The sequence below is a fragment of the Arachis stenosperma genome, chromosome 4 (genome assembly GCF_014773155.1).
Source record: "Arachis stenosperma cultivar V10309 chromosome 4, arast.V10309.gnm1.PFL2, whole genome shotgun sequence".
Lineage (NCBI taxonomy): Eukaryota > Viridiplantae > Streptophyta > Magnoliopsida > Fabales > Fabaceae > Arachis > Arachis stenosperma.
In genome coordinates this window covers 3,381,149-3,407,369 of record NC_080380.1, presented here as the reverse complement: position 1 = coordinate 3,407,369, position 26,221 = coordinate 3,381,149, and the positions used below count along the sequence as shown (strand labels likewise).

The 26,221-nt window shown below is 41.1% G+C and overlaps 3 protein-coding genes across 3 annotated transcripts; 2 read left to right on the top strand and 1 right to left on the bottom strand.

Annotated features, from left to right (window-relative positions):
- Positions 1–700: 700 nt before the first annotated feature.
- On the bottom strand, positions 701–6,257 carry LOC130976988 (probable sucrose-phosphate synthase 2). Its single transcript, XM_057901974.1, is given in 13 exon segments — positions 701–1,258; positions 1,599–1,726; positions 1,841–2,764; positions 2,957–3,019; positions 3,336–3,389; positions 3,467–3,643; positions 3,728–3,859; positions 3,921–4,055; positions 4,129–4,818; positions 4,899–4,962; positions 5,227–5,462; positions 5,768–5,908; positions 5,911–6,257. Coding segments are annotated over 13 exon segments (3,162 nt in total). The 5' UTR covers positions 6,046–6,257; the 3' UTR covers positions 701–975.
- A 12,165-nt stretch (positions 6,258–18,422) lies between these two features.
- LOC130974413 (uncharacterized) lies at positions 18,423–21,008 on the top strand. Its single transcript, XM_057899302.1, has 3 exons — positions 18,423–19,434; positions 19,566–20,869; positions 20,970–21,008. The coding sequence occupies exons 1-3, from the start codon at positions 18,423–18,425 to the stop codon at positions 21,006–21,008; spliced, it is 2,355 nt and encodes a 784-aa protein (XP_057755285.1).
- A 962-nt stretch (positions 21,009–21,970) lies between these two features.
- On the top strand, positions 21,971–23,713 carry LOC130974412 (uncharacterized). Its single transcript, XM_057899301.1, has 2 exons — positions 21,971–22,306; positions 23,033–23,713. Exons 1-2 carry the CDS (start codon positions 21,971–21,973, stop codon positions 23,711–23,713), a joined length of 1,017 nt encoding a protein of 338 aa, XP_057755284.1.
- The last annotated feature ends 2,508 nt before the right edge of the window (positions 23,714–26,221 follow it).

The following is a 26,221-nucleotide window of genomic DNA, read 5'->3' as shown; positions in this document are numbered from 1 at the left end:
AAATTTAATTGGTTTGAGTTGGATCAGCTAAAAGATGCTTTGTAAATGGAGTTGAACTGGTTAAATTTAGGTTGGATCGGTTCAAATATTCAAATGTCCACAAAAATTAATTTAGAAAAATTGAAAAAAATAGAAATTTTTTTTGTAAATATAACAAATAAAAAATGAAAAGAAAGAGATAATAAGTGAATTACAAATTATAACACATTATTAAATTTATGCTTAAATAAACATCATCTAATATTCATAATTTGACGAACTTTAAATTTTTTAAATTTAGCAAAAAAATCACAAAATAAACCACATAACATGAGCCAACATTTTGAATCTTCTATAATCATTATAAAATAAAAAGTAAATTATTATTTTTCACGTACATTCAATTATATGTAACATTACATTGGTACAAATAATTACTTTTTCATTAACTGTGTAAATAATGATCTAAAAAAATAAATATGATCGAACGACTATATAAAATATATTTTACTGTAAATATATCAAAATCGAACTCAATACAAAAAGTATTTAAAATAACAAAAATAAAGATGATTATATAAAGTCAAATGAATACATTTGAACTTAATATTTTTATAATTTTACTTAAAATCTAATTTATATACAATTTTTTTAATTTTATAATTAAATTTTAAATTAATTAATTTGCATATTTTATAAAATATATATCCATCCTACTCCCATCCTACTAAAAGTTTCATATTTAGCATCACTGCATCAGTGGCACCTATACTTTGAAAAGAAAATTGTTCAAGAGTACAAACAAGAAAGCGTTTTTTTTGTAACAAAGGAACCCATAATCTAGCTATATCTTGGCCAGATTCTATGCTTCATAGTAACATAATTACATCCAATTATTTATTTTGTGCTAATATTTATAAGTAATAATTATTTTTTCTTTTTTCTTTTTAAAAAAAAACATATACATATATTTGTACCAAGCAATGAAGAAGGACCTCACATTGGTCCAGCTTGAGAGAGTTGCTTGAGGGCACTAGCAATGTTGTTCTCTGTTGCTTCACTGATTTCTGCAACATTGGGACTGCCATCTTGTACCACATCTTCTCTATGGTAGCTTCCTTGGCTTCTAAGTACTTCTTCTGAACCCTTAGTAACCACTCCTTTTATGATTATTGTCTTGTGAGTTCCGGAAATCAGTTCTTCGTAATCGGTGTCCCCAGTTTCTCCGACGACGACATACATGTTTGCAACGTTTGGTCCCCAGCGTACAAAGAGATACCTAACAATTGATTTTAGTTAAGAGTGAGTTGGTGTTAACGTGATTTATGTTTGACAAATAGACTGTAATAAATAGGTAGAGGCACGTGAATAAACGAGTGTATGTTAAAAAAAAATGACAAATAAGTTCTTGATTTTTTATCTCGAACACAAATAAGTCGTTGACTAATTGAAAATATAAAAACGTCCCTCACCTTTTAAAAAGCGAGACATCTAAGTTTTCTGAAAGGATTTATTTGTCCTTGTATATTTTGAACGGTGAAACTTAAATATCTCGTATTCTAAAAGGTGAAGGCCTTATGTTTCTTCAAATTAAAAAGTCACGGAGGAATGAATATTACCTGAGTGCCTGTGCTCTGGATGCAAGAAGCGGAACAACCTGCATACACGTAGACCTCCTACAGTACATAGGATGGCAGCGTAAGCCTCGCATCCTAAGCTTCTGCCGCAAGTCATCAACTTTCCTGACCTGCAAACAGAATCCGCGAATTCTAGGTGAATATAGAGAGACTATATCATTTGAGCTATAGCTCGTTGGCGAAATACCTCCTTATCTACTACCAATATACGAAATCTCATTTACCTTACTAGGATCCTTTATTTTATATGAGATACAATGGGAATTGCTTGATTTCAACTCTTCCACAATAGGACTTGAAGAAGACTTTTTCCCTTCAACTTCAGATGTATTCATAAGCTTGGAAATGGTGTTTTTCAGACCCTCATAACCCCAACGATAGTCGATATGGGCACAATAATCCATATCAGGCACAAGCTTTCCATCTTCTGTAGGACTACAAGGGTAGTAAACTTCACTTCCACTGCTGCAAATTAAAGCATCAAAATCCTTTGCTTGAATATTCCCGGATTTAAGGAAATCAACTGCTTCCGACATAGGCATCGCCGTAGACAGAACAAATCCAGATATTTTTGCATTATGAGGATCTAGTTGAGCAGCTTTCATAATACTTTGCACAATTTTAATCATGTTCTTGTCTGGGAGTCCAGTACTTTTATAAGAATCAAGTGCTATCACAATCAACATGCGACGCCTCCTCAGTAGAGGATATTTTCCAACAGCATTGTCCTGAAGTTTATTTCCACCATCATTGTCATTAGAACCATGGTCTAACTTCTTCATCCTGCTCATAAGTACCCTCTTCACTTGGTCTTGCATGTCATGTCCCCCGCTAAATCCAGCCAAGTCGCCATCGATTGACAGCCTAAGGGACATGTCCTGCACATCCTTAAGCGAGTCGTTGAAAGACTCCTCGGCCGGTATGTCATCCCCTGGAGTGCTAGTCTGCCATTGTGGATGCCTCATCCGGCAGGCTGCTACTCTAGTCAAATAAGTACGACAATGTTCCGGCCATGAGAAAAGGTGTATGTTCTTCAAGCCGTTTTTTCTGCACTCTTGCCACATGCTTTTATCTGACAACAACTTGAGAAGTGCATTGGCAATTGCTTGCTGATCGTGAGGATCCACAAGCAAACCGTTGTTCAGAGCCTGACATATCATAAGTAAACATAGCAGGTAAGAGAAATTTTTTAGTCTAAAGCCTTTATGACAAGATATCTATTGTAGAATTATTTCATCTAAGAAAGAACTCAATAGCTTAGTTGTTGTGTTTTCATTCTTCTTCTTGTTGCATCTGAGAAATAGCTCACAGTTAACTAGCAAAGATAATTCTTTGTTTACCCGATGAATGTCAACCGGTCCGCCATTTTTAGTGGCCACCATGGGAAGACCATGAGCTGCAGCCTGCACGATTTTGAAGATGTTTAGGGGAATAAAATTGATTAATTGAGCATTAAAGTTGTTAGAAACAAGAGACTAAACTGGAGGAAGGATTTGTGTATTATTGAGTGTAATCAAGTTGTCTATTCATGTCGTGTAGAATGATACAATATAAAAGGATATATATAGGTACTAATAGAATCGTAATAATAAAGACGTAATCTCCTATAATAAATATTCAAATATACTAAATAATACTAATTGATCTTAATTGATCCTAATTATATTCTAACAAAAATGAGAACAATACTGCCAAAGAATTTGATTAATTAGATCCTACCTCAATCAAAGTAAGACCAAAAGGTTCCACTAATGCAGGATTGATGAAAACTCCCTGAGTGAAATTCCGGATAATTAGCAATTGATAATTGTGAATAGATAAGAAGTAAATGCTACATAACTCGGACATACCCTTGTTTTCGCAGCAAATCGGTATATCTCTGGAACATCAGCTTGCTTGTGATGTTTGGGATATGCAACTTGACCATATAGATCATACTTATCAATGATTTTCAACACTGTTGTGAGCACACTGGCATTCCCAGAAGACATCTCATCTATGTCATCCCTGTTACCCATGATGAGAGTCTGTTTGGAAACACATTAGTCCTTTTTCAGGTACATAACCATAATTTCCACTGAAGACAGACATTTTAAGTGAAGTTAACTCACAAGATTAGCTAGTTCTCTTAATGGACGGCTCTCGCCAAAGGCTTTCAAAAGAGTGATGATGTTCTTCTTCGGATCCGGCCTCGATAAGGCCAAGATCATAGGTTTGTGAGGATTGGTAAAGAAACGCATCACCTGTGCAAAGCTGTCAGTTGCAAACTAATGTGTAATATTTTGTGGACAGAAAGTTACTCACTTCTGACCAAATTGGAGGCATTGTTTTCGGCGAATTGCCTTCGGAACTACTAGTAAGTTGAGCAAGATCCCCATCAACTTCAGGGCCATCTTCTTGAGTCACAACATTGCTGAAGTCCATACCGGGTGGGATAACCTGAGAAAGTTTGAGCCACAAGATTCAAAAGCTAAAGTAACAAAGTGTAACATCAATTCAATTAACATATTACCGCCATCCTTGGCATGAATCGACCATGACAGTCGACGCCACGTCTTGCACGAGCACGCAATACTTTCTCAAGCTTTACATCAAATCCATCATAAAGTCCCCACTGTTCCTCAATTTCCTGTTTTGTGCTGGTGATGACAAGTTCAGCAGCATCTAAGGAAAGTTCTTCTGCTTCAATCCTCCTCATCATCTTGTATGTTGAATTGATATCCTCCATTGATTGGCGATGCTTAAGAAGCTGTTCGAGCTTGTTTCTTCCAAGTGAATGACCTGTCAAGACCATAGGCACATTCAAGGCACCTGAAAGAAGAGCAGCACTATCTCCAGCATCAGCATAATGTCCATGAATTACATATGGCCAAACAGGTTGGCCTCCACCAATTTGTTCACTCAATACTTTTGACATGTTGAGAATGTGAGCCAATGCTCCATCCACAAACTCTCGAATATAAGGCCAAAGAAGTTCTTTGCGAAGATACTTCTCGCGTGGACCAAAAGGTATTCTAATTATATAAGCACCACTGCTCTCCCCAACACAATCATCATCATCTTGCCCTGCAGTTAGCATTTCTGTAGGCTCTCCATAGCTCCAATCGATTTCAGGCGATGAGATTTGGCGCGTAAACAGATCAACTCTGTACACTCCAGGCATTTTCGCAAGCGCACGAGCAAGTTCTACCACATATTTAATCTGCCATCACATTGATTAATCATTAATCACCCATAAACACCTTCAATTTTCACATGAGAGAATGTGAGTATTTAAATTACCTGTCCACCAGTATCAGAATCTCGACCAAGTTCCATGTTTTCTCCACGAACCAATCCATGCAAACTGTGGAACAGAGTGAACTATTATTTTCCAGCATATATTTATAAAGAGAGGAGTGTAGGGGGCCAGCAACTTTTGTGATTTGTAGCCATCAAGTAGCCATCAATGATGTTTTGAATGGAGTGAGATTTTATCCAATAGTGTAGGATTACTCACTTTTGTTTTACTAATTACATGCTGACCAGAATTTGATAAAGTTGCTCGCCCCCTAGACTTTTCTTTATAAAGATGCCAAATTAAAAGGACTCTGCACACATGTGATCATACCTTATGAGGACAATATATAGCTTCTTTTCTTTTTTGTCATCAGACCATACTTCCAAGCTAGAAACCTGGCGCTGAAAAGTTTTCTTTGAGGTCTCATTACTCTGCACCATCTCCATAAGAATGTCACCCTTTTCGATTTCTGACAAGTCCTCCGACATATCCTCGGCTGCATCCCTGCGGCCTTGTTCCCGCTCTAACCTTCGTTGCGTCTGCCTTTGCCCTTCCTCCCATTCCAACTGCACAAACCATCCAAGTCGAATTGGAATTGGAACATAACTTCCCAATCAAGATGTATCATATAGAGGAAAACAAAATCTCAATCCAAAACGAATGAAGATTTTATAAATAATCAATGATGGAACAATATTGTAAAATGGTTTTACACGCATCCAATTAAGCAACCGTAATGCGTGAATGATCATCCAAAAGAACCGATGTGATTGCATCAAAATGAAACTCAACGAAATATATCCTGTATATGAGAAAGCAATGCAGAGGGATGGAAGAGAAGAGAGAGAGAGAGAGAGAGAGAGAGAGAGACCTGCTTCTTCTTGCGAGTAAGATGCCATATGCGCCAGCACATATTCTCAAGCCTAGAGCTTCTCTCCCTTGTGTTCCTGGTTGCAACAACCTTGATCCAAGTGCGGTAAAGATCAGACTCGTCCACACTTGCAACCACCTCTTCACAAAGTACTTTGTCGGATTGAAGTGGCCTCCATCTTTGAGAGTAACAGGCGCTGGCTTCTGTTCCTCGATGTTGGATGCCCCTGTCGACAGTATTGCCTCCAGGTACCCATTTATCCATTCATTTCCAGCCATTTTCTTTTCTGTTTCTTTTTCTTGTGTTTGTTTTTCTATGTAATCAAAATGTTGAGTGTGCGTAGTGCACGTGCATGGCTTGGTTGTATGAAGTGAAAGAAGAACAAGTGTTTGTTACTTGTCTGGAAGAACGTAGAAGGAGGGGTGTGTGTGCTTTTGGAAGAGTTCAAAGATGAAAGGAAAAGAAGGATGTGTTGGTTATGTTGAATTCAAATAACAGAAACAAGAGTGGAGGAGAAGGAGATGGCAAAGGCCAGACAACCACATGGCATGGAATGGTGGGTCACCGATGTGGACACGTGTACACATCAAACACAATAGCAGATTCGTTCACTGTTTCTTACATTAACTAACACTATAATGAAACAGTAAATTAATAATAATATATAATAAATATTAAAAATACCTATGTTTTGTAAAATTAAATTAAATGTGTAAATTAAAATTAAATTTAAAAGGTGCTTTGTTTAAAATAATTTGTAGTATAAAAAATTTAAATGTTAAAATTATATAAAGTAATATTTTTATTTGGTAGTTTGATTTTTGTATTTGTTTTAGTTCATAGATTTAGTGTTCTTATATGATGCTTGTCCTCCTTTTTCTTTATTAGTTATTCTTAAGATTGTTGCTTTCTTTTTTCTGTCGAAATTCTTGTGAAAATATATTCTTTATTAATTGTTGAGTTGTATGCACTTTTTATTTTATTATTTGTTTCATCTTTACATGTATATTTTTCTTTCGAATATGTGTTTTAAATTTGTATGTTTTTCTTACATTAACTAATATACACATGAAATTATTATGAAGGTCCATAATAATGATCAGAGAAATTTATATTTATTGTTTTTTATTTTTAGTTATTATTTAATTATTAATTTAATTTTTTTAGTTATTTAATAATATATTTTATTTACTTTTTTAAATATTGATGATAAAAAAATAATAAATTTTATTAATTTTTTATTATTTTTCTAATAATTATCAAAGATTTAAATAGAATAACAGACTAACTGGCTCTTTGGATAAATTACCAAAGTAATCCTATTATGTAAGCATATTTAAAATGAGTTAAATAATAGATATATTTCTATAAATATATAAGAATTGATTTAGTAAACAAATTTTGTTATAGGTATAGTCTTTTTGTTACATAAATTCTCTCTAATTTTGTAAGAGTTAGTATTTATAGGGAAGGAGTAGATAAATTAGTATGAAAACATGGAAGGTGCTGGACATTGTCATTATGTTGTGAAATCTTATTTGCAGGTATTTTACAAGTGAATCAAGAAAAGTTCAATATATATATATATATAAATATATATATGGGGAGTCTAGGGAATTAGTTATATCATGAGTCAACTCAATCTAATTTTTTATATTTTTAGTTTTAAAATTTAAAAAATTTAGAAGTAGTGGAGATTTTTTTTATAACAGACTTCTTATTTTAAAATTAGTTGGCTCTAGTTGATTATATTTTTAATTGGTTTTTTAGGGTAGTGTTTATTTTGAGGTATTGAACAGAGACTGAAAAACTAAAATTTAGTATCATATTTATTGATATAAAAATTGGTATTAAAATTTCAGTATTTCAGTATTTCAGTACCTTCAAAAAATGGAAATATAGGAGGACTGAAATATTTTGGAGCAGAGACTAAAATTTTAATAATATTTTATACCTAAAATATCCTCATTCCAATTAATTAATTCTAAATTTACTTTTTGTACAAATTAAATTAAAACTTCATTCTTATTTCAATCTATGTCTCCCACTTTATACCAAACATAATACTGAGACTTATTTCAATCTTTGACTCGCAATCTCAATCTCTCAATCTCTCTCCCAAAGGCTATCTAGCATAACCGTTTCCCACGGGCTTTATGAGAAAGCGGGTGAAACTTTTGACTTGGTTTGTAATTTTAATTAGAAAGGCTGAACAAGAGCGATAAATTGACCAGATGTGTTAATCAATCTTTATCAAGGTGTGGATTGTGTGGTATGATTGCAAACTGTCCATCACTTAATTAGTTTTCACTTGTGACACATCTTGGACTGTTTGGAGTGAGATTTTGTGCTTGAATGGGTTGTAATGAACATGGCCGAGTAATTGTAGAGAGTGTTTTGAATCATGGTCAACTCGTGTTCTACCTAGGAGAGCCAAATTGAGTTGGATAACTTCGGTTTTTTGCTGTGGTTGGTTGTGTTTGGAGGACGTAAAATAATGTAGTGTTCAATAATGGCGTTGCTAATGTGGAGGATATCTCTCCTTCGGTGAAGTATACTATAAAAAAATGTGGTTAAAGGAGAGGGAGACAAAAAGATTGGTTGCTGTAGGGGAGGGGCAAAATTTGTCTTGAAGAGGCGACCATAAAGGAGTTGCAGCCAGTTGTTTATTTCTTTTTTATGCTTGTGTTAGTCTGCATTTTTATGTCTGTTCTGGTTCATGGGTGCTTGTAAAGTTGTTGTTCATAACTTCATGTGTATTAGTGATGTTGTACTATGCTTGGAATCTTTATGATGCTTGTTGTGGTGTCTTTAAATTGTTTATGATGTTTGTGCTGAGTGTTGATTGTGTTGTATCATATATGACCTTCACTCATGCAGTAGGATCTAGTGAGTGCATTGTTATCAACAACAACAATAAGAAGAAGAGAGACAAATAGGTTCTTAACTTTTTGTCCCACAAATATTTTCGTCATCAAAGATTGAAAAAATACATTTTAGTCTTTGACCTCTTAAAAAATTGGACATTTAGATTCCACCATTAAATAGAATCCGTTAAATCCAACGAAAAAATTTGACCTGGTTCCGTTAAACTGATCTGGCCGTTACAGTTTCCTACGTGGAAGTAGAGTTTTTAAAACGGGGACAAATTAGTCCCCTCCTTTAAAATGACCCTGTTTGGTGAGTACCCTTCCCTTAAAGATTCTCTGGTCCTGCGTTTGCTCTTCTATGCTGCTACTGCTCGTGTGCTGCCTTACTGCTCGTGTGTTGTCCTGCTCATCGGTGGAGAGGTTTTTCTCATGTTCGTTAGGGTTTTTGTTTTTGTTCTTCTTTTTGTCGAAGCTTGCTTTTCCTCCTCCAATGGTGGATTTGGCACCAACACCGCCACAGGCAGTGGTCAAATTCAGTCCAATAGCATTACATAAGAAACATTCTCACTATTTCCGATACCATTGGCACAACAACAAAGTTAGAGGAACAATTGTCGCTCTCGAAAAATGCTTCCTCGTCACCGGTCCCCTATAAGTCATTATCATCTAATTCCTAATTTGACTTATCATTCAATTACAGGATGTTGGAAAAAACACTCTCATAATCCAAGTTTTCGAGTCCTTTAAAACTTTCCATCTAAATCTCAAGCTTCAAGGCTTCAATACTCATAAACTACCCAAATTCTTCTTCGCTTTTATGAATTCATGTCATGGTTATCAAAATCATGTAATTGTTTCTTTTTTTTGCAAATGAAGTTAGAAGTTCAAATGAAAATATTGGTTTTAAAGTTGTCACTCTTGATGGTCGCATATGCCCACTTGTCTCCACCATTATCTCAACGTACCACCCACCTTTCTTCTTTTTAGGATGGTGCTTGAGTGTATTCATTTTTCATTCTTTGAGCTTGGAAGACTGAAAATTTGTAACAATAAAGAGCAGGAGCATAGGTGGGGGATGGTTGTGGAAGTTGCAACAGTGTATGGTGGCGATGGGAAGGGATGAGCCTTTGAAGTGGAGGGGTACTATTCAAAACGACGTCGTTTTGAAGGAGGGGGCACTAATTTGTACCGTTTTAAAAACTCTCCCTCAACGTAGGACACCGTAACAGCTAGATCAGTCTAACAGAAGTCACGTCATACTTTTCTGTTTAGTCTGACGGACCCTATTCAATGGAGGGACTTAAATGTCTAATTTTTTAAAAGGTCAGGAACTTAAATGCATTTTTCAATCTTCGAGGGCGAAAATGTCCGCGAGATAAAAAATCTGGGACCTATTTGTTCTTTTCTCTAATAATAATAATAAGAGGTAAATACTAAATCGGTATCCAAAAGATTCTAACACCGACAAAATAGTCCCTGACTTTTGTTATTGACAAAATAATCCCCGAAAAATTTTAAAATTTGACAAAATCACCTCTAACATGAAAAGATGATGTCACAATGAACGAAAAATGATCGGAAGAGAACTCCGGCGACGTTAAAACTGTAAGAACCGCGATTAATTAACCGATTAATTAAATAATTAAATGGTCCAAAATAGATTATAAAAATTTAGAATATTAATTAGAAAATTTAAGTATGATTTTTGGACTCAGTAGATTTTTCTGAGTCAGAAAATGTAATTTTCTACGAAAAATTGCATAGAAATACGAGCCGGTAAATTAATCGGCAGTACCAGCTTAAATTTATATGGTACTGTGCGAGAATAATTAAAAACAGTAAAAAATCTTAGGAAAACATTTAGAATTAAAAAACGGGCACTAATTTTAAAGGGTTGGCCCAAAATTAAGTTAAACGGACTAAAAACGCTAACGAGTTGGACCGGATCCAAGTTGGGCCCAAGCCCAACATATATAAGCACTCAAAGGCACCCATTTCAGCTCACTAAACACATTCAAGAGAGGGAGAGCTGCTGAAGTGAGAAGAGAGTAAGGGTTTTCATTGTCACTATTCACTTCCAACTTCCCAAGCTCATAACTTGAGCTATGGAGCTCCGATCGTTGTACCGTTTGCGGCCATGCGATCGCCACAAAGAGCTCTACAAAACTCACCCAAGAAACTGGTAACAAAATCTAGATTTCCCTTTCAGCCTTTCCTTCCATAAATTCAAAAATTTAGTGCTTGAGGTTTTGAGATTTTGATGTTTTAATGTGTTTATAATCAATCTAACTTGAGGAAAGTATTAGGTTGTAATCCTATGATCATTGGAGAAGGTAAGAGTCCTAAACTTTATATGAATTCTTGAGATTTTGAGTTTAGGGGTTAATTGTAGTGATATATGTGGTTTAGATTAAATATTGTTGGTGAAAAACCAAATTAGAGGTTGAACTTGTGGAATTAGAGCTCAAGGGAGCTAACTCTTGTGATCGGAAGCTTGTTGGGCACATATTTGGTGTTTTGCATATATTAGGAATCGACTAAGATATGATTTCGATTTTCTTTATGTAATATATAATATTTCTAGACACTTAGGCTAGTGACCCATAAGATAGGCTTGGATTGAATTGATTGTTGGATTTGATAATGTATGATGGTGTTGTTGATTTAATGAATTATGATGTTGCACTTTGATATTATTATTCATTATTGGAATGAGGCTTGAACTTGATGATTTGGAGTGTTTATAGAGAATTTTGATGCTTAATGATGTTGGTGAAAGTTGAGGATAGTGGAATGATGCATTGAATGAGACTTTGTGGATGAAATGTGTGAAATTGTATGTTGGTATGATAAGGAATGGCATAGAAGGTGCATGAGTAATATTTAGTCAAATTTGAAACTGTTTTGGGTGTAGGATATTTGGTTTTGATTGGGTTTTGGTTGTGATTTGTGAATTTTGGAAAGTTGAGAACCTTGTTGTTTTTTGTAAAAACTAGTTTTTGATGAATTTTGACGAATCATAACTTGATTCCCAAAGTTTGAAACTAAATAAAATTTAGGTTGCTTTGAGAGTTTTAAATTGATATAAAGTTTGAAAAAAATAGATTTTTATAGAGGAAGTTTTGATTGTTTAAAGTTTGGTGCCAAAAAACTGAATTCTACAACATTTGAAATTTTTCTAAGTTTGGTGTGGGCTGCGTACGTGACAGGGGGAACGCGACGCGACCAACCCATTCGGGTTGGGTGACTCGCGTACGTGAATACTGCCTGTGTACGTAAGCTAACAGATTTTCAACTCTTGCGTATGCAACACAGTGCACGCAACGTGACCAAACCATTCGGGTTGGGCCACTCGCATACGCGAGGCACTGCATGCGTACACAAGCTATCAAAATTGCAACCTTGCGTACGCGAACTTTAACACGCGACATGAGTAACCCATTCGAATTGGGACACTCGCGTACGCGAGCAGGGGGTTGCGTATGCGGCCACCCCTTTTTCAACAGCATGCGTACGCAAGGCAGGGACTTGCGTATGCGAGACCCCTGTTTGGCTGAAAAATAATTTTCTTTGTTTTTAAGGGTTCTCCAAACTTCCAAAACTTCTCCAAGATGTAGTTTAAGGGTAATGTTTTGTAGTTAGACTTAAAGACCTATAGAAGAAAATTAGTGACTTAATTAGATGAATTTTTCATGAATTTAGAAAATAAAAACATAGGTTTCTGAAGTACTGAAGACGAATTTGGTTGAGTGAGAAGACGGAGTATTGTATTGATGGTTAATGATACGAGTTGTAGAAGTGGTGAACTACTGATTACTGAATAAAATGATTTCTGAAAACCAATGATGTAATATTTTTTATTGAGATTGTTGAGACGCTATGCGTCTGGCAAGGATGGTGGTTAATCCTGCTTGTCAAGGTCATGACGGCGGCGTAAGGACGGTGGTTAATCCCGCTTACATTGAGATGTGAGGCCTGAGGCAGAGTATTTCTCTTGTAAAACCCGTAATATTAGTAAATAATTAGCTAATAAATTAATTATTAATAAAAAATTAGAAAATGAAATTTTATAGTTTAATGAGGTAGAGCTAATTAAAATAATAATTTTGACACTAATTTTAAAGAATTTGGCGCAAAATTGAGCCGAACAGGCCAAACCGGTTAGACCAGGTCCAAACCTGGCCCAAGGCCCAACATATATAACACTTCACTTCAGCCAATTTTCCATTCATTACTCCATTTCCAGCACTGAGAAGAGAGATTGAAGAAGCCACCAAAACCTAACCCTTTTTCGGTTTTTAATTCATAGTAACTTCCAATCCGGAGTTTCGATCGCCGCACCGTTTGCGGCCACGTGACCGCAGCATCGAGCACTACAAAGCTCAGTCCTTGATTAGGTTGGAACCCACTTCTTAATTTCAGAACTCTCCTCTCCAAATTTCAAAATTCAATGAGTATCTATGTTGAATTTTGTTTAATTTTGGTGTTTAGGTTCGAATTGACTTACCGGTGTTGTCGGGTTTAGCTCTTGGAGCGGTGAGTTAGGTAAGCACCCTCAAACCCTTTTTGAAATATTGAGTTAGTGGGTTTTACATTTATTGTGATGATAATTGTGTTGTTAGATTAAAATTAGTTGTTGATTGGAGTCGATTTGAGAATTTGCAAGCTTTTGATCAAGCCTTGGAGGCTGGGTTTTGATTGGAAAGGAGCTGGGATTTCAAAGCTTGGTGTGTGGTATATAAGAGAGGTGTTCCGGATTTACCGAAAAAACGATCAAGGTATGATTTTGGTTTCTCGTAATTAAAATGTAATGTCTTGTGAAAATATAGAATAGATAACCATAAGATAGGTTGAAACATGTATGCATGATTTTGATTGTTCGGAATCGGAAGATGAGAATGTTGAGAACTAACCTTGAGTGTGTGTTAAACAATGATAATCATGATGTTATGATAATGATATTGATTGTGATGTATTTTGTAGCATATTGAGTTAGATTGAATGTGGATTGGCTAAGTGGTTGTCATTTGGTACGAGAAAGTTGATGGTGTTGTTGAGGTATATATATATATATATATATATATATATATATATATATATATATATATATATATATATATATATATAATATATATATATAGGTAAATTGGTATATTGTGTAATGTTGGGGCTTGGTTTGATGTGGTTTGGTAAGATTTAAAAGGGACGGAATTGAAGTGTTGTGAAAATTGAGGTTTAGAAATCTTGTGAAAATTTTGTGAAAAGTTTATTTTTTGCCGAACTTTGGTGAGCCATAACTGGGCTTCCAGATCCTCAAATTGTTTCAAACTTATTTCATATGAAAATTGGGTTCCTGAAGTTTACTCCGTTCGAAGAACGAATGAAAAATGTTTTAAAACGAAAAAGTTATGTGCGTCGAAAATTTGGAGTGCAAAGTTGAAAATTTTACAGCATTCAGCATTTTTGCTATTCTGCATAACTTGCGTACGTAACCACTGCACGCGACGTGACCAACCTCTTCGGGTTGAGAATCTCACGTACACGAGCAGGGGGCGTACACGAGCATAGAAAATTGTACACCCACGCATACGCGTGGCTTACGTGTACGCGTGCCCTTTCAGAAATGCACTCCCACGTGTACGCATAAGAAGGTAGAGAGGAATAGTAACTTGGAGATGAAAAAAATTAGAGAAGTGGTAAAGTATGAATGAGAAGTGTGTAAATGTGATATGTATATGAAGAATCTGGCCTTAGTGAATGATTTTGAATGATTGTAAAGGGATGTGAATAAATGAGTTATAATGAATTTGAGAATGGATTTGTTTTGAGCTTGACTTGGCAAGGTTTGTGGTGGTTTACCACTTGTCCAGTGTCGAAATGTTTTATGGAGTTCCTAGTGGTGTATCGCCTACATGTTTTAAATAAAAATGCTTTGTGGGGTTTGTGGTGGTTTACCGCCCACATGTGTATGTTGTTTTTCCAATTGAAGATCTTGCGAAGTTCGTGGTGGTGTACCATTCGTAATGGTGGGGTTTGTGGTGGTATACTGCCTGCCAGGTGAGGTTTGTGGTGGTGTAAAGCCCGCTGGTTTTCAAGAGGATGATATCCGAATTAGCTACCAGATGTGTCGGGTTCTGCCAAAGTAACCAACACGTGAGCTCATGGCCAGTAGGAGAGGCATGCATCATATGCATTTATGTGACTTGTTTGGTTTCGCACTACTTGGATTTGCTTACTTGAATATCTATGCTTATTTGCTATAATTGCTATATTTGGATATCTACTTGTGCTTGTCTTCTGCTTTGTCTGTTTGTGCATCGGTGTTTCGGAGGATTGGAGATAAGGGATGATGAACATAGGAGTTAAGTTAGGAATCCTTAGATACCTCACCCTGTTTATGGTTTAAAATGTTATTTTTAAGTTTGAATCTATTGTCGAAAGTTCTAAGATTGCCTTTGGCTTTCCCGGAACCTTATATGTTAGTTATGTGGGAACCGTTACCATGCTGAGAACCTCCAGTTCTCATCCCATACATATTTTATGATTCAGGACGCGTGGCACCTCGCTGAGGCATACTGGAAGCTCTTATAGTGAAGATCCTTGTCTTTAGGGCTTTAGTTTCGATATATGTATATATTTAGATACTTTTATCTCCACTTCTTATGTATTTAATGTATTAACTTCCTCTTAGAGATTATTTTGGAGAAATAGGTTCTGTAATTTTGTATTTTGGGTTATTTTGGGTTCTCTTATATATATGTTATATACTTATATGCTCAAGTCGGTTTATCTTTGCGAGTTGAGTCTTGAGCTTTGATATTTGTACCTTGGAGCTCTCTTTCGGTTATATCCATGTTAGCTTCTCTTATTTTTTCTGTTTATCGTTTACGTAGTGTGAGTGTTGCGCTTCTCGTTTTGCTGTTTTCGATTTCTAACTTTTTTTCAAAGGCTCCTAGAATAAATCTTCTTCAACTATATTATATATATAAGTTTTATTTTAGAGGTCGTAGCGCCTCGCCACCTCTGCTTTACATCCTAGGTGTGTGGTATAGGGTGTTATACCACTCACATCCTTTCGAATCCCATGAGTGTGCCCGACACTATAGCCGTGGGGGGGTTCCCGTATCTATGTTCGTGATCGAAAGGCGACATCTCCATGGAGATGTGTTGGGTTGGCAGTTGAACCGACAATGTGATATCACAGCCAAATAGGACAGGCATTCATCATGTGCATATTCTATTTGTTTGTTTGCTTTGCCGACTTGTATTGTTTGCCTAAGTGTTTAACATGCCTAAATACTTATTGAATTACTTGATATACATGCTTATACTTGTGCTTTACTTGCATTGTTATTATCTGTGTATTTTACTAAGATTGAGGAGGTTCGAAAGGAGGTGGTGATGGGATCGCATGGCGGTTAGGCTGGAGAAGGCTGTGGGACAGTGGAAAATCGTTATATTAGAAATTCACTAAGTTAGATTACCATTTTTCGTTGTGATTTTAAAGTTAACATTTTAAATTTACTCATGGTTTAAGCTTGAATCTTGTGATGGATATGAAGTTCTAGGATTTCCTCTGGCGTCCTGGAATCTCATATCTTACATCATTGGGCACTATTACCATACTGAGAACCTTCGGTTCTCATACCATATTTTGTTGTTATTTTTCAGATGCAGATCGCAACCCACCTCGGTGAGTTGCTTGATGGTGACAAAGTGGAGGATCCTTGCTATGTTTTGGAAGTCTTTTGGTTTATTTTGTGTAGATCTCTCACTTTTGTATTTATCTATGCCTTAGAGGCTTACTTTGAGAGAAATATTGTATAAGTTGTTTTACTTTCAAAAACTCTGTATTGTCTGTATATAACTAGTCGGCTTAAACTCCGCAAGCTGTGGCTAGATCTTTTACTATTATGCTCTTATATATCTATATATGTCTTGATATCTGTATGTGCATCTTGTGCCTTAAGTTTGTAGCTTCGTGTGAATGCTCTGCGCTTTTCAAACTATGTTTTTGAGCTTATTTCTTCATCGAGTTTCTAGAATTATTATTTCTCTCTCTCTCTCTCTCTCTCTCTCTCTCTCTATATATATATATATATACATACATACTAGCTTTAGAATTGTCGTAACCTTTGATTAACATTTGCTTTACGATGCGAGGTAAGGCTTAGGATAATTAGGGTGTTACAAAAATCACCACCAATCCCTCCTCCTCCTCATCCTCCTCCTCCTCCTCCTCCTTCGGCGCCGGCGAGGGAGGCAGGACACATGCGACGGCGACGCAAGAGAGTACGACCTACTGTGGCGTAATGGAGGAGGACGACACATTTTCTCATGGCCGCTGCTTCACTTTCGATTCTCTGTTCTCCTCTCGCATCAACTGTCGTGCGCCATCTCCACCACCACCAACTATATCTCTAAACCCTCTTCTTTCCCTCTCTTCCACAACAAAACCCTTTCTAAACCCACTACCACCACCACAATACATGCCGCTGGCTCCGACAACCACAACTCTCCAATTCCCAAGTCATAACAGCACCAACACTTGTCTCTCTTCTCCTTTTTCGATGACATATCTAATATATAAAACAACACATAAAGTTCTAAACAACAACACTAAAATATCTTCACTCTAATACCGACATTTTCAACTGAATGATGTGATGGAACTAAGAATTTATTTCATAAAGACTTGAGTTGCAGATTTACAAATTTTGATAAAAATAAGTGAAAAAATCTATAGATAACACAATGAAATTAACAAGAACAAGTACAAAAATTTGAAAGAGAATAAACAATGTTATTTATGTATAAGAAGAAGACGACGACGATGATGATGATGATGATGATGATGATGATAGAGGAGGAGGAGGAAAAAAAGAGAAAAAAGGAAGAAATTCAAATTAAAAAAGAAGGAGGAGGAGGAAGAGGAGAAAGAGATGGAGATGGTGGTAGTAGTGGTAACGATTATGATAATAAAAGAGAAAGTTGAAAAAAAAAAAAGAAAAACAAGAAGAGTCAGAATAAGAGGTGTAAAGAGAAGAAAAAAGAAAAGTGCGCACACTTTAATGTAATAAATTGTTATAACAATTTAATTGAATTTGATTAAATATTTTAGTTGATTGTAGAACTTTATTCTTTAGTTAATTATTAGTCCATAAAGGTTGATCCTTCAAAAAGAAATAAACTTTAATGCATTATTATTATTATTGTTATTATTATTATTATTATTATTATTATTATTAAAATATTTTATAAACATAAAATTTTAATCATCAAATTAATTTTTATATATTTAATTATATATATTAGTTTATATATTTTTCTTAGAAAATGTTACGGCCCGGCCCAGAACCAGCTTTGGGCCGACCCGACCCATGTAACACCCGACCCGGGCACGCGCCCTACAACCGACCCGGACACACTTCCTGTACGGACCGCACACGTGCTGCAGGACAGCGTCCTTGGGAATATGGGCCTGTCACGTAAGGGGCCCACTACTGACATGTATATAAGGGGAAGATTGGCTCTTCCCCCGAGGTACGTCACTTTCTACATCACTCCCCCTGCTTGTACGATTTCTGACTTGAGCGTCGGAGTGTCTTTGCAGGTGGCACCCCCCTCGTCCGTTCACCAACTCAAGTGCTCGCCAGCTCGGCAAACCCTCGATCAGTGCATCCAGGACTAAGACACCCTCATCTATCCACCTTTGCATCTTCTGTCCACCCGACCTGTTCAGAAGCCGACTAACGAACATTGGCGCCGTCTGTGGGGACGTCTAAATGGAAGTTGTACTGGGTCTTGGCGACCAAGGCCGGGCTGTCGGAGCGGAGGGGGCAGCCTCCGTCGCCTCGCAAGGGGGGCGGCGAAGGTCCCCCCATCGACGCACGGGGACACGACCATTCGGAGGAACAGGCGGCGATAGCGCCATAATAATGCAAGAGCTGCGCCACCGAGTCCAGAACCTGGAGCGGCAGCTTGCCGACAGGGAGCGGGACGGACGTTCTACCGATCCGAGCTATACCCCGTCTCCCGGAAGCGAGGAGGAAGACTCTTACCGAAGCCGCCCGCGGACGGAGGCAGAGAGTTCGCGGGAGGAGTCACCCATAATGAGGAGACGAAATGACACGATCATCTACTCCCGAGGCAGACCGACCCATCGAGCGACAAGAGGTCGCGAAGACGGAAGAACACGACAACCTGTGATAATGGGCGCCACCCCGTTCCACCGATCTATCCTCGAGGTCCGGCTGCCGAAACACTTCGACAAGCCAACGGACATGAGGTACGACGGAACTCAAGACCCTCTAGAACACCTGACGGCCTTCGAGGCCAGGATGAATCTAGAGGGAGTAGGCGACGAAGTGAGATGCCGTGCCTTCCCGGTGACCTTAGCAGGACCAGCGATCAAATGGTTTAACGGCCTCCCTCAAGGTTCTATCTACAATTTCTCAGACATCAGCCGCGCATTCCTGGCTCAATTCACAACGCGAATAGCAAAGGCCAAGCATCCTATCAACCTTCTCGGGGTAACCCAAAGACAGGGAGAGCCGACCAAGAGGTACTTAGATCGGTTCAACGACGAATGCTTGGAAATCGACGGCTTAACCGATTCGGTGGCCAGTCTCTGCCTAACGAACGGCCTCCTTAACGAGAACTTCCGAAAGCACCTTACAACGAAACCGGTTTGGACGATGCATGAAATCCAAACGGTGGCCAAAGAATACATAAACGATGAAGAAGTCAGCCGAGTCGTGGCTGCCAATAAGCGGCAGTCCGGTTACGGCCAGGCTCGTCAGTTCGGTGGCGACGCGGAGAGGGCGAAAGAAAAGGCCAGGGAGGAGGCGCCAAACAAAGCACCTAGACCGTTCCCTCGAGTGGGGAAATTTACTAACTACACTCCACTCACCCTCCCATCATGGAAGTCTACCAACAAATTGCGGAGAAAGGAATTCTCCCGAAGCCCCGACCACTCAAGGACCGCACAGGCGGAAACAAGAACCTTTATTGTGATTACCATAAGGGATATGGCCACCAAACGCAGGACTGTTTCGACTTGAAGGATGCATTAGAGCAAGCGATAAGGGAAGGAAAGCTGGCAGCGTTCTCCCATCTCATCAGGGAGCCGAGAAGGCGTTATCGCGACCAGGACGAGGAAGGCAAGACACGCCCGGTCAAGCGGCGACAAGAGCCTGAAGACAGAGACCACGGCCTCACGGTGATAAACGTGGTAACGGCAAAGAACACTGCACCAAAATCCCGGTCGGCACACAAGAAAGACGCCAAGGTTCTGGCGATCTCATCTTCACCAGTGCAGAGTACCAAAAAACCCCCGTCCATTTCTTTCGGCCCAGAAGATCAATGGTTCAGCGACGCCCCGGAAAACCCTCCCATGGTCATCACGGCCAGAGTGGGAACCGGCCTCGTCAAACGGATCCTTGTCGACACTGGGGCCGACTCAAACATCATGTTCCGAAACGTGTTCGACGCACTGGGGCTGAAGGATGCCGACCTGACGACCCACCAGCACGGGGTTATCGGGTTAGGCGACCACTTCATCAAACCAGACGGAGTCATTTCCCTACCGATCTCGGTAGGACAGATGCAAGGCCGAAGATCGGCGATGGCCGAATTCGTGATCCTCCGAGACTCCACAGCCTACAATATCATCTTGGGAAGGAAGACAATCAATGATTTTGAGGCCATAATCAACACCAAGCTACTAGTTATGAAGTTCGTCACCGATGATGGATCCATAGGGACCATAAGAGGAGACCTCGAGACGGCGGTCGCCTGCGACAACGCCAGCCTTTCCCTCAGAAAGAAGTCCAAGGAAGCATCCGGCGTATTCCTAGCCGACCTCGATGCCAGAGTAGAGGACAACCCGAGGCCGGAACCAGAAGGGGACCTGGAGAAATTTAGCATCGGTGACGAAGGGGAAAGATTCACATTCGTTAACAAGAACCTCCCGCATGAGTTGAAGGAGCCTTTGATTGAAATGATAAGGGCCAACAAGGACCTGTTCGCATGGACGCCAGCCGACATGCCGGGCATTGATCCACAAATCATTACACACCACCTAGCCGTCAAGCCGGAAGCACGCCCAGTGGCTCAACGAAGGAGAAAGATATCGGCGAAAAGAGCAGAGGAGGTAGCCAAGCAAACGGCCGGCCTCCTAGAAGCAGGCTTCATACGAGAAGTGGACTACTCGACGTGGCTCTCAAACGTGGTATTGGTGAAAAAACACAATGGCAGATGGAGAATGTGCGTGGACTACTCTGACCTCAACAAAGCATGCCCCAAAGATTGCTTCCCCCTCCCCAACATAGATGCACTCGTCGACGCCGCGGCGGGGTACCGGTATCTGAGTTTCATGGACGCCTACTCCGGTTACAACCAGATACCGATGCACCGACCAGACGAAGACAAAACGGCGTTCATAACGCCAGGAGGAACTTTCTGCTACAAGGTAATGCCGTTTGGCTTGAAAAATGCAGGGGCGACATATCAAAGGCTGATGAACAGGATATTCCACGACCTCATAGGGAAAACGGTCGAAGTCTACGTGGACGACATCCTGACAAAAACAACACGACCCGACGATCTCCTAAACGACCTGGCAAGTGTGTTTGCGTCCCTTCGTCAACATGGTATGAGGCTGAACCCCCTCAAGTGCGCCTTCGCCATGGAAGCCGGCAAATTCCTGGGATTTATGATAACTCAGAGAGGGGTAGAAGCCAACCCGGAGAAATGCCAGGCAATACTTCAGATGAAGAGCCCAGGCTGTGTCAAGGATGTCCAGAGGTTGGCAGGGCGATTGACATCACTTTCCCGGTTTCTCGGAGCCTCGGCGACGAAGGCCCTGCCATTCTTCAACCTCATGAAGAAAGGGATGGCGTTTGAGTGGACACCCGCGTGCGAAGAAGCCTTTCAACACTTCAAGGAAATCCTAGCGGCACCTCCCGTTCTCGGGAAGCCAAGGGACGGGGAACCACTGTACCTGTACCTCGCTATAACAAGCGACGCCCTGGCCGCAGTACTAGTGCGGGAAGACGGGAGGACCCAACAACCAGTCTACTTCATAAGCAGGGCCCTACAAGGAGCAGAGTTAAGATATAGCAAATTGGAAAAGCTAGCCTTAGCACTCCTGACTTCCTCGAGGAGATTAAAACAGTACTTCCAGAGTCACCAAGTGGTCGTCAGAACGGACCAAGGGATCCGACAAGTTCTCCAAAAACCCGACCTGGCGGGAAGAATGATGACTTGGTCCATCGAACTCTCCCAATATGACATACGGTACGAGCCCCGGCAAGCCATCAAGGCGCAGGCCATGGCGGATTTTTTGGTTGAAATAACAGGAGACCCAGGCGAAGACATGGGTACACGGTGGAAGCTCCATGTAGACGGAGCCTCCAACCAGACCTTCGGAGGAGCCGGGATCATCCTAGAAAGTCCGAACGGGGTCGTATACGAACAGTCGGTCAGATTCGAGTTTCCCATCTCGAACAACCAAGCAGAATACGAAGCCCTCATAGGAGGCTTGACCCTAGCAGCAGAGGTCGGCGCAAAAAGGCTGGAAGTATGCAGCGATTCCCAAGTCGTCACTTCCCAAGTAAACGGCAGCTACCAAGCCAAGGACCCCTTGTTGCAGAAGTACTTGGAAAAGGTCAAGAGCTTGAGCCAAAAGTTCGACGAGGTCACGGTCCAGCATGTACCCAGAGAAAGGAACACACGAGCAGACCTCCTATCAAAGTTAGCCAGCACGAAGCCAGGGGAGGGAAACCGGTCTCTCATCCAAGGCATGACAAGGGAACCTGCAATTGTACTACACACAACAACCCTAAGTTCTTCATGGCTAGACCCCATCACAAACTACCTAGAACACGGCCAAGTCCCTGCTAACGAAAAGGAAGCGGTGAAATTAAGGAGGGAAGCGGCCAAATACGCCGTCATCCAAGGACAGCTATTCAGAAAGGGGCTCAGCCAACCCCTACTGAAGTGCCTGCACCCCGACCAAACGGACTACGTCCTCAGGGAAGTCCACGAGGGCTGCTGTGGGCACCACATCGGAGGAAAAGCCCTAGCAAGAAAGTTGATCCGAGCTGGGTACTACTGGCCGTCGATGATGGCAGATTCCAAAGAGTTTGTCAAAAAGTGCATAAAGTGCCAACAGAACGCCAACTTTGCCAAGGCACCGACAAACGAGTTGAGCTTGCTGACGACCTCCCGGCCGTTCACACAGTGGGGAATCGACCTCTTGGGGCCCTTTCCCGTCGGCCCTGGGCAGGTCAAATATCTCATAGTGGCAATTGATTACTATACCAAATGGATAGAAGCCGAACCATTGGCTAGCATATCCTCTGCCAATTGCAGAAAATTCATGTGGAGGCAGGTGATAACACGGTTCGGGATACCAGAAGTCGTCATCTCGGACAACGGCACACAATTTGCCGACAAAAAGTTCACAGAATTTCTCAACGGCCTAGGTATAAGGCAAAAGTTCTCTTCGGTAGAACACCCTCGGACGAACGGACAAGTGGAGTCCGCCAACAAGGTTATCCTTTCAGGGCTAAAGAAGAGGTTGGACAACAAAAAGGGTGCTTGGGCCGACGAGCTGGCATCAGTTCTCTGGTCTTACCGAACGACCGAGCAGTCCTCCACCAAGGAAACCCCTTTCCGGTTAACGTACGGGGTGGACGCGGTAATACCCGTAGAAATCGGAGAACCGAGCCCACGACTTCTTTTGAAAGGGGTGGAGGAAGCCGTAGAAAAGGACCTGATAGAAGAAGCCCGAGAAATGGCCCACTTGACAGAAACGGCGCTAAAACAAAGAGTTGCGCTCCGCTACAACACCAAAGTGCTCAAAAGGGAATTCGAGCCAAACGACCTCGTCCTGAGGCGAAATGATATCGGCCTGCCGACCCCCGGGGAAGGCAAGCTGGCGGCTAACTGGGAAGGCCCATATAGAGTCAAGAAAGTGATGGGAAAAGGAGCATTCAAACTAGAAAGGCTCGACGGCAAGGAAGTCCCGAGAACTTGGAATGCGGACAACCTTAGAAGATTCTACTCCTAGAGGACGGAGCGACCTGCCGACTAATCTAGCTAAGTAGTTAATTTGTCGTTTGAACTTCATAGTAACTTGCAAGTCTTTTACGTGGATACCGAATAAGATACACTTGTGCAAATTCTCCATTCTATTTTACCTCCATTTTTTCAGATAAATCACCTTGTCGCGACTGACAACGACGTGCGACCCGGGACTGATCACCCCGGGAAGCCGTCAAACACCGTTGTAACAAACAACTACACGAAAGGCCACGGGCCGCCGGTCTAAGCGACTTCAAACCAAAAACGGTTAATGGGAACGATAACGCGAGCATGCCGGAAAACGACAGATATAAACCAAAACGGTTAAAAATGATAACGCACTCAGATAAGTAAGATTTATATCGACAACACGGGCAAACGACCAAAAAGGTCATTGTTCACGAGCCAAAAGTAAAACGGCTAACATCAAATAGTTCACAAAAGCCAAAAACGGCAAAGGCTAAAATAGTTTACAAGTCAAAAGAAAGCGGCTAAACAGGAACTGAAGGGTCATTTCGTGGAGGCATCAACAACCTTGCCGTCATGGATGACCTTGCGGACACCAATCGCCGACGTATCGAACTCAGGGGCAATAATTTTGACTTGTGCTTTAAGGGCTTCCTCGGTAGCCAGGATCGCGCCCCTGCCCTGTTTGACGACGTCCTTGTACTTAGCCTTCCATGTCGACAGTTCGGCCTCCACGGCCTGCTTCTCTTTCTCAACTTCGGCCACGCGCTTTTGCGCCTCGCCGACCTGACCCTCCAGAGCCATTTCGCGCTCGGTTAAACGTTCAACCGTCGCGACCGACTCTTTCAGTTTCTTCTCGGCATCCGTTGCCTTCTGTTCGGCGGCAGTAGCTTTCTGCTCGGCAGTGGTGGCCTTCTTCTCGGCAGCATCCAGTTTTTCCGAAGATTGAGTCAATTGCTGCCGGAGAGTTTCAACTTCACCTTTTAGTTCACTATTTGCTCTCCCGGCAGATTCCAACCTTCGGCGGAGGGACTCCATCCCGGTCAGCTCAAACTCGGCCTTCCGGGCTATCACGGCACCGCGCAAAAGGGTACGGTACATCCACCTCGCCTGCGCGGCAAGAGAAGACTCCTGGAAGTACTCCTCGGTACCAGGGATCAACTGGGAATCTATGAAGTCGCTTGCATTAAAATTCCTCTCCATAACAGTAAGGGCTCCCTCAGGGCTAGACGACGCCGTGGAAGCCTTCTTTCTTTTTCTTGGGTTGGGGACCTCTTCCACCTCAACGTCCGGACCAGGAACAGAACCATCAGTTCCTACCACCTCGTGGACAGGGGAGGCATGGACGGCCTTACCACTCTCGACCGCGGCACCCTGAGACGAGGTACCGATCCCATCGGTTGCGGCTTTCTGCTCGGGAACGTCTTTGTCCTCCGGAGCATCAGGTCCCTCGGGGGCAGGTTGCTCGTCACTCTCCTCATCACCGCCGCCGAGGAAAGTCTGGAACAAGTCGGGAAGACCCGTCACGGACGCAGACATATCCACTGTAGGAAAACACGGAAGGTCGGTTAGTCGTCACATAATACCAACAAGAAGGAAAAAGAATAAAGGGTAAAGTAAAAAGCTTCTCACAAATGTAATTACGACCGGAATCCCGATCACCCATGAGGAGGTGGGGGTTTACTGGGTTCTTCCCAAAAACTGCGTTTAGCACCTCGGCAATCTGCTGATCTTCTGCCGACATGTTTTTATAAACTACCTTAATAAAACTATTGGCTCCTGCCCCGAAGCTCCAATAAGTCGGGATGAGCCGTACCCCTTCCAGGGACAACCAAAAGGGGTGACGACCTTTGGCCGGACGGACCTTAAAATACTTGTCCTTAAACCCGTGGTAAGAATCTTCGAACAAGCCGAAAATCTTCCGACCCTGAGCAGCCCGGAAGGACATGAACCCTTTCCTATGTTTCCCCTGCTTGGTAGGGTTTGTAAGGGTGAAGAAAAAGAGGAAGACATCTACGGAGACCGGCAGGTCGAGATATTCACAAACCATCTCGAAACAGCGGATCGAAGCCCAACTGTTCGGATGCAACTGCGACGGTGACACAGAAATTCGGTTTAAGAGCGCCATCTGAAAGGCTGAGAACGGAATACGAACTCCGACTTGAGTGAACATGGCCTTGTAGAACCAAATCCAGTCGGCGACCTGGCGGGGTTGGAAGTTGATTTCATACAACCGCTCGTGAGCGGCCGGGACGAAGGCGTCATAATTGGCCTCCTCGTCAGTCCCGCCACACAAGTACCCGGCTTGTCGGAACTCGGTGAGCTCCTCTTCGCTCATTTGGTTGGGTGAATCCCTTACATCTGAGACGACCCAAGCATACTGGTCGTAAGCCGCCGGGTTAACGGATGCTCGGGAGACCGTGCGGGCCATATCTACATGGGGGTACCATCCAGTTAGTCTAAGAGATCGGTTACTCAGGCCGAAAACAAACACCACCCCCCACGACTTCCCGACTAACGACAAACA

Bases quoted from the DNA above. Each gene is read 5' to 3' on its own strand.
- LOC130974413 (XM_057899302.1), top strand. From the start codon at position 18,423: ATGGAAGTTGTACTGGGTCTTGGCGACCAAGGCCGGGCTGTCGGAGCG. The intron at 19,435-19,565 runs GTCAGTTCGGTG...CCATCATGGAAG, and splicing joins GTCCGGTTACGGCCAGGCTC to TCTACCAACAAATTGCGGAG. The intron at 20,870-20,969 runs GTATTGGTGAAA...TCCCCAACATAG, and splicing joins CGACGTGGCTCTCAAACGTG to ATGCACTCGTCGACGCCGCG.
- LOC130974412 (XM_057899301.1), top strand. From the start codon at position 21,971: ATGGCGGATTTTTTGGTTGAAATAACAGGAGACCCAGGCGAAGACATG. The intron at 22,307-23,032 runs GTCAAGAGCTTG...ATGTGGAGGCAG, and splicing joins TGCAGAAGTACTTGGAAAAG to GTGATAACACGGTTCGGGAT.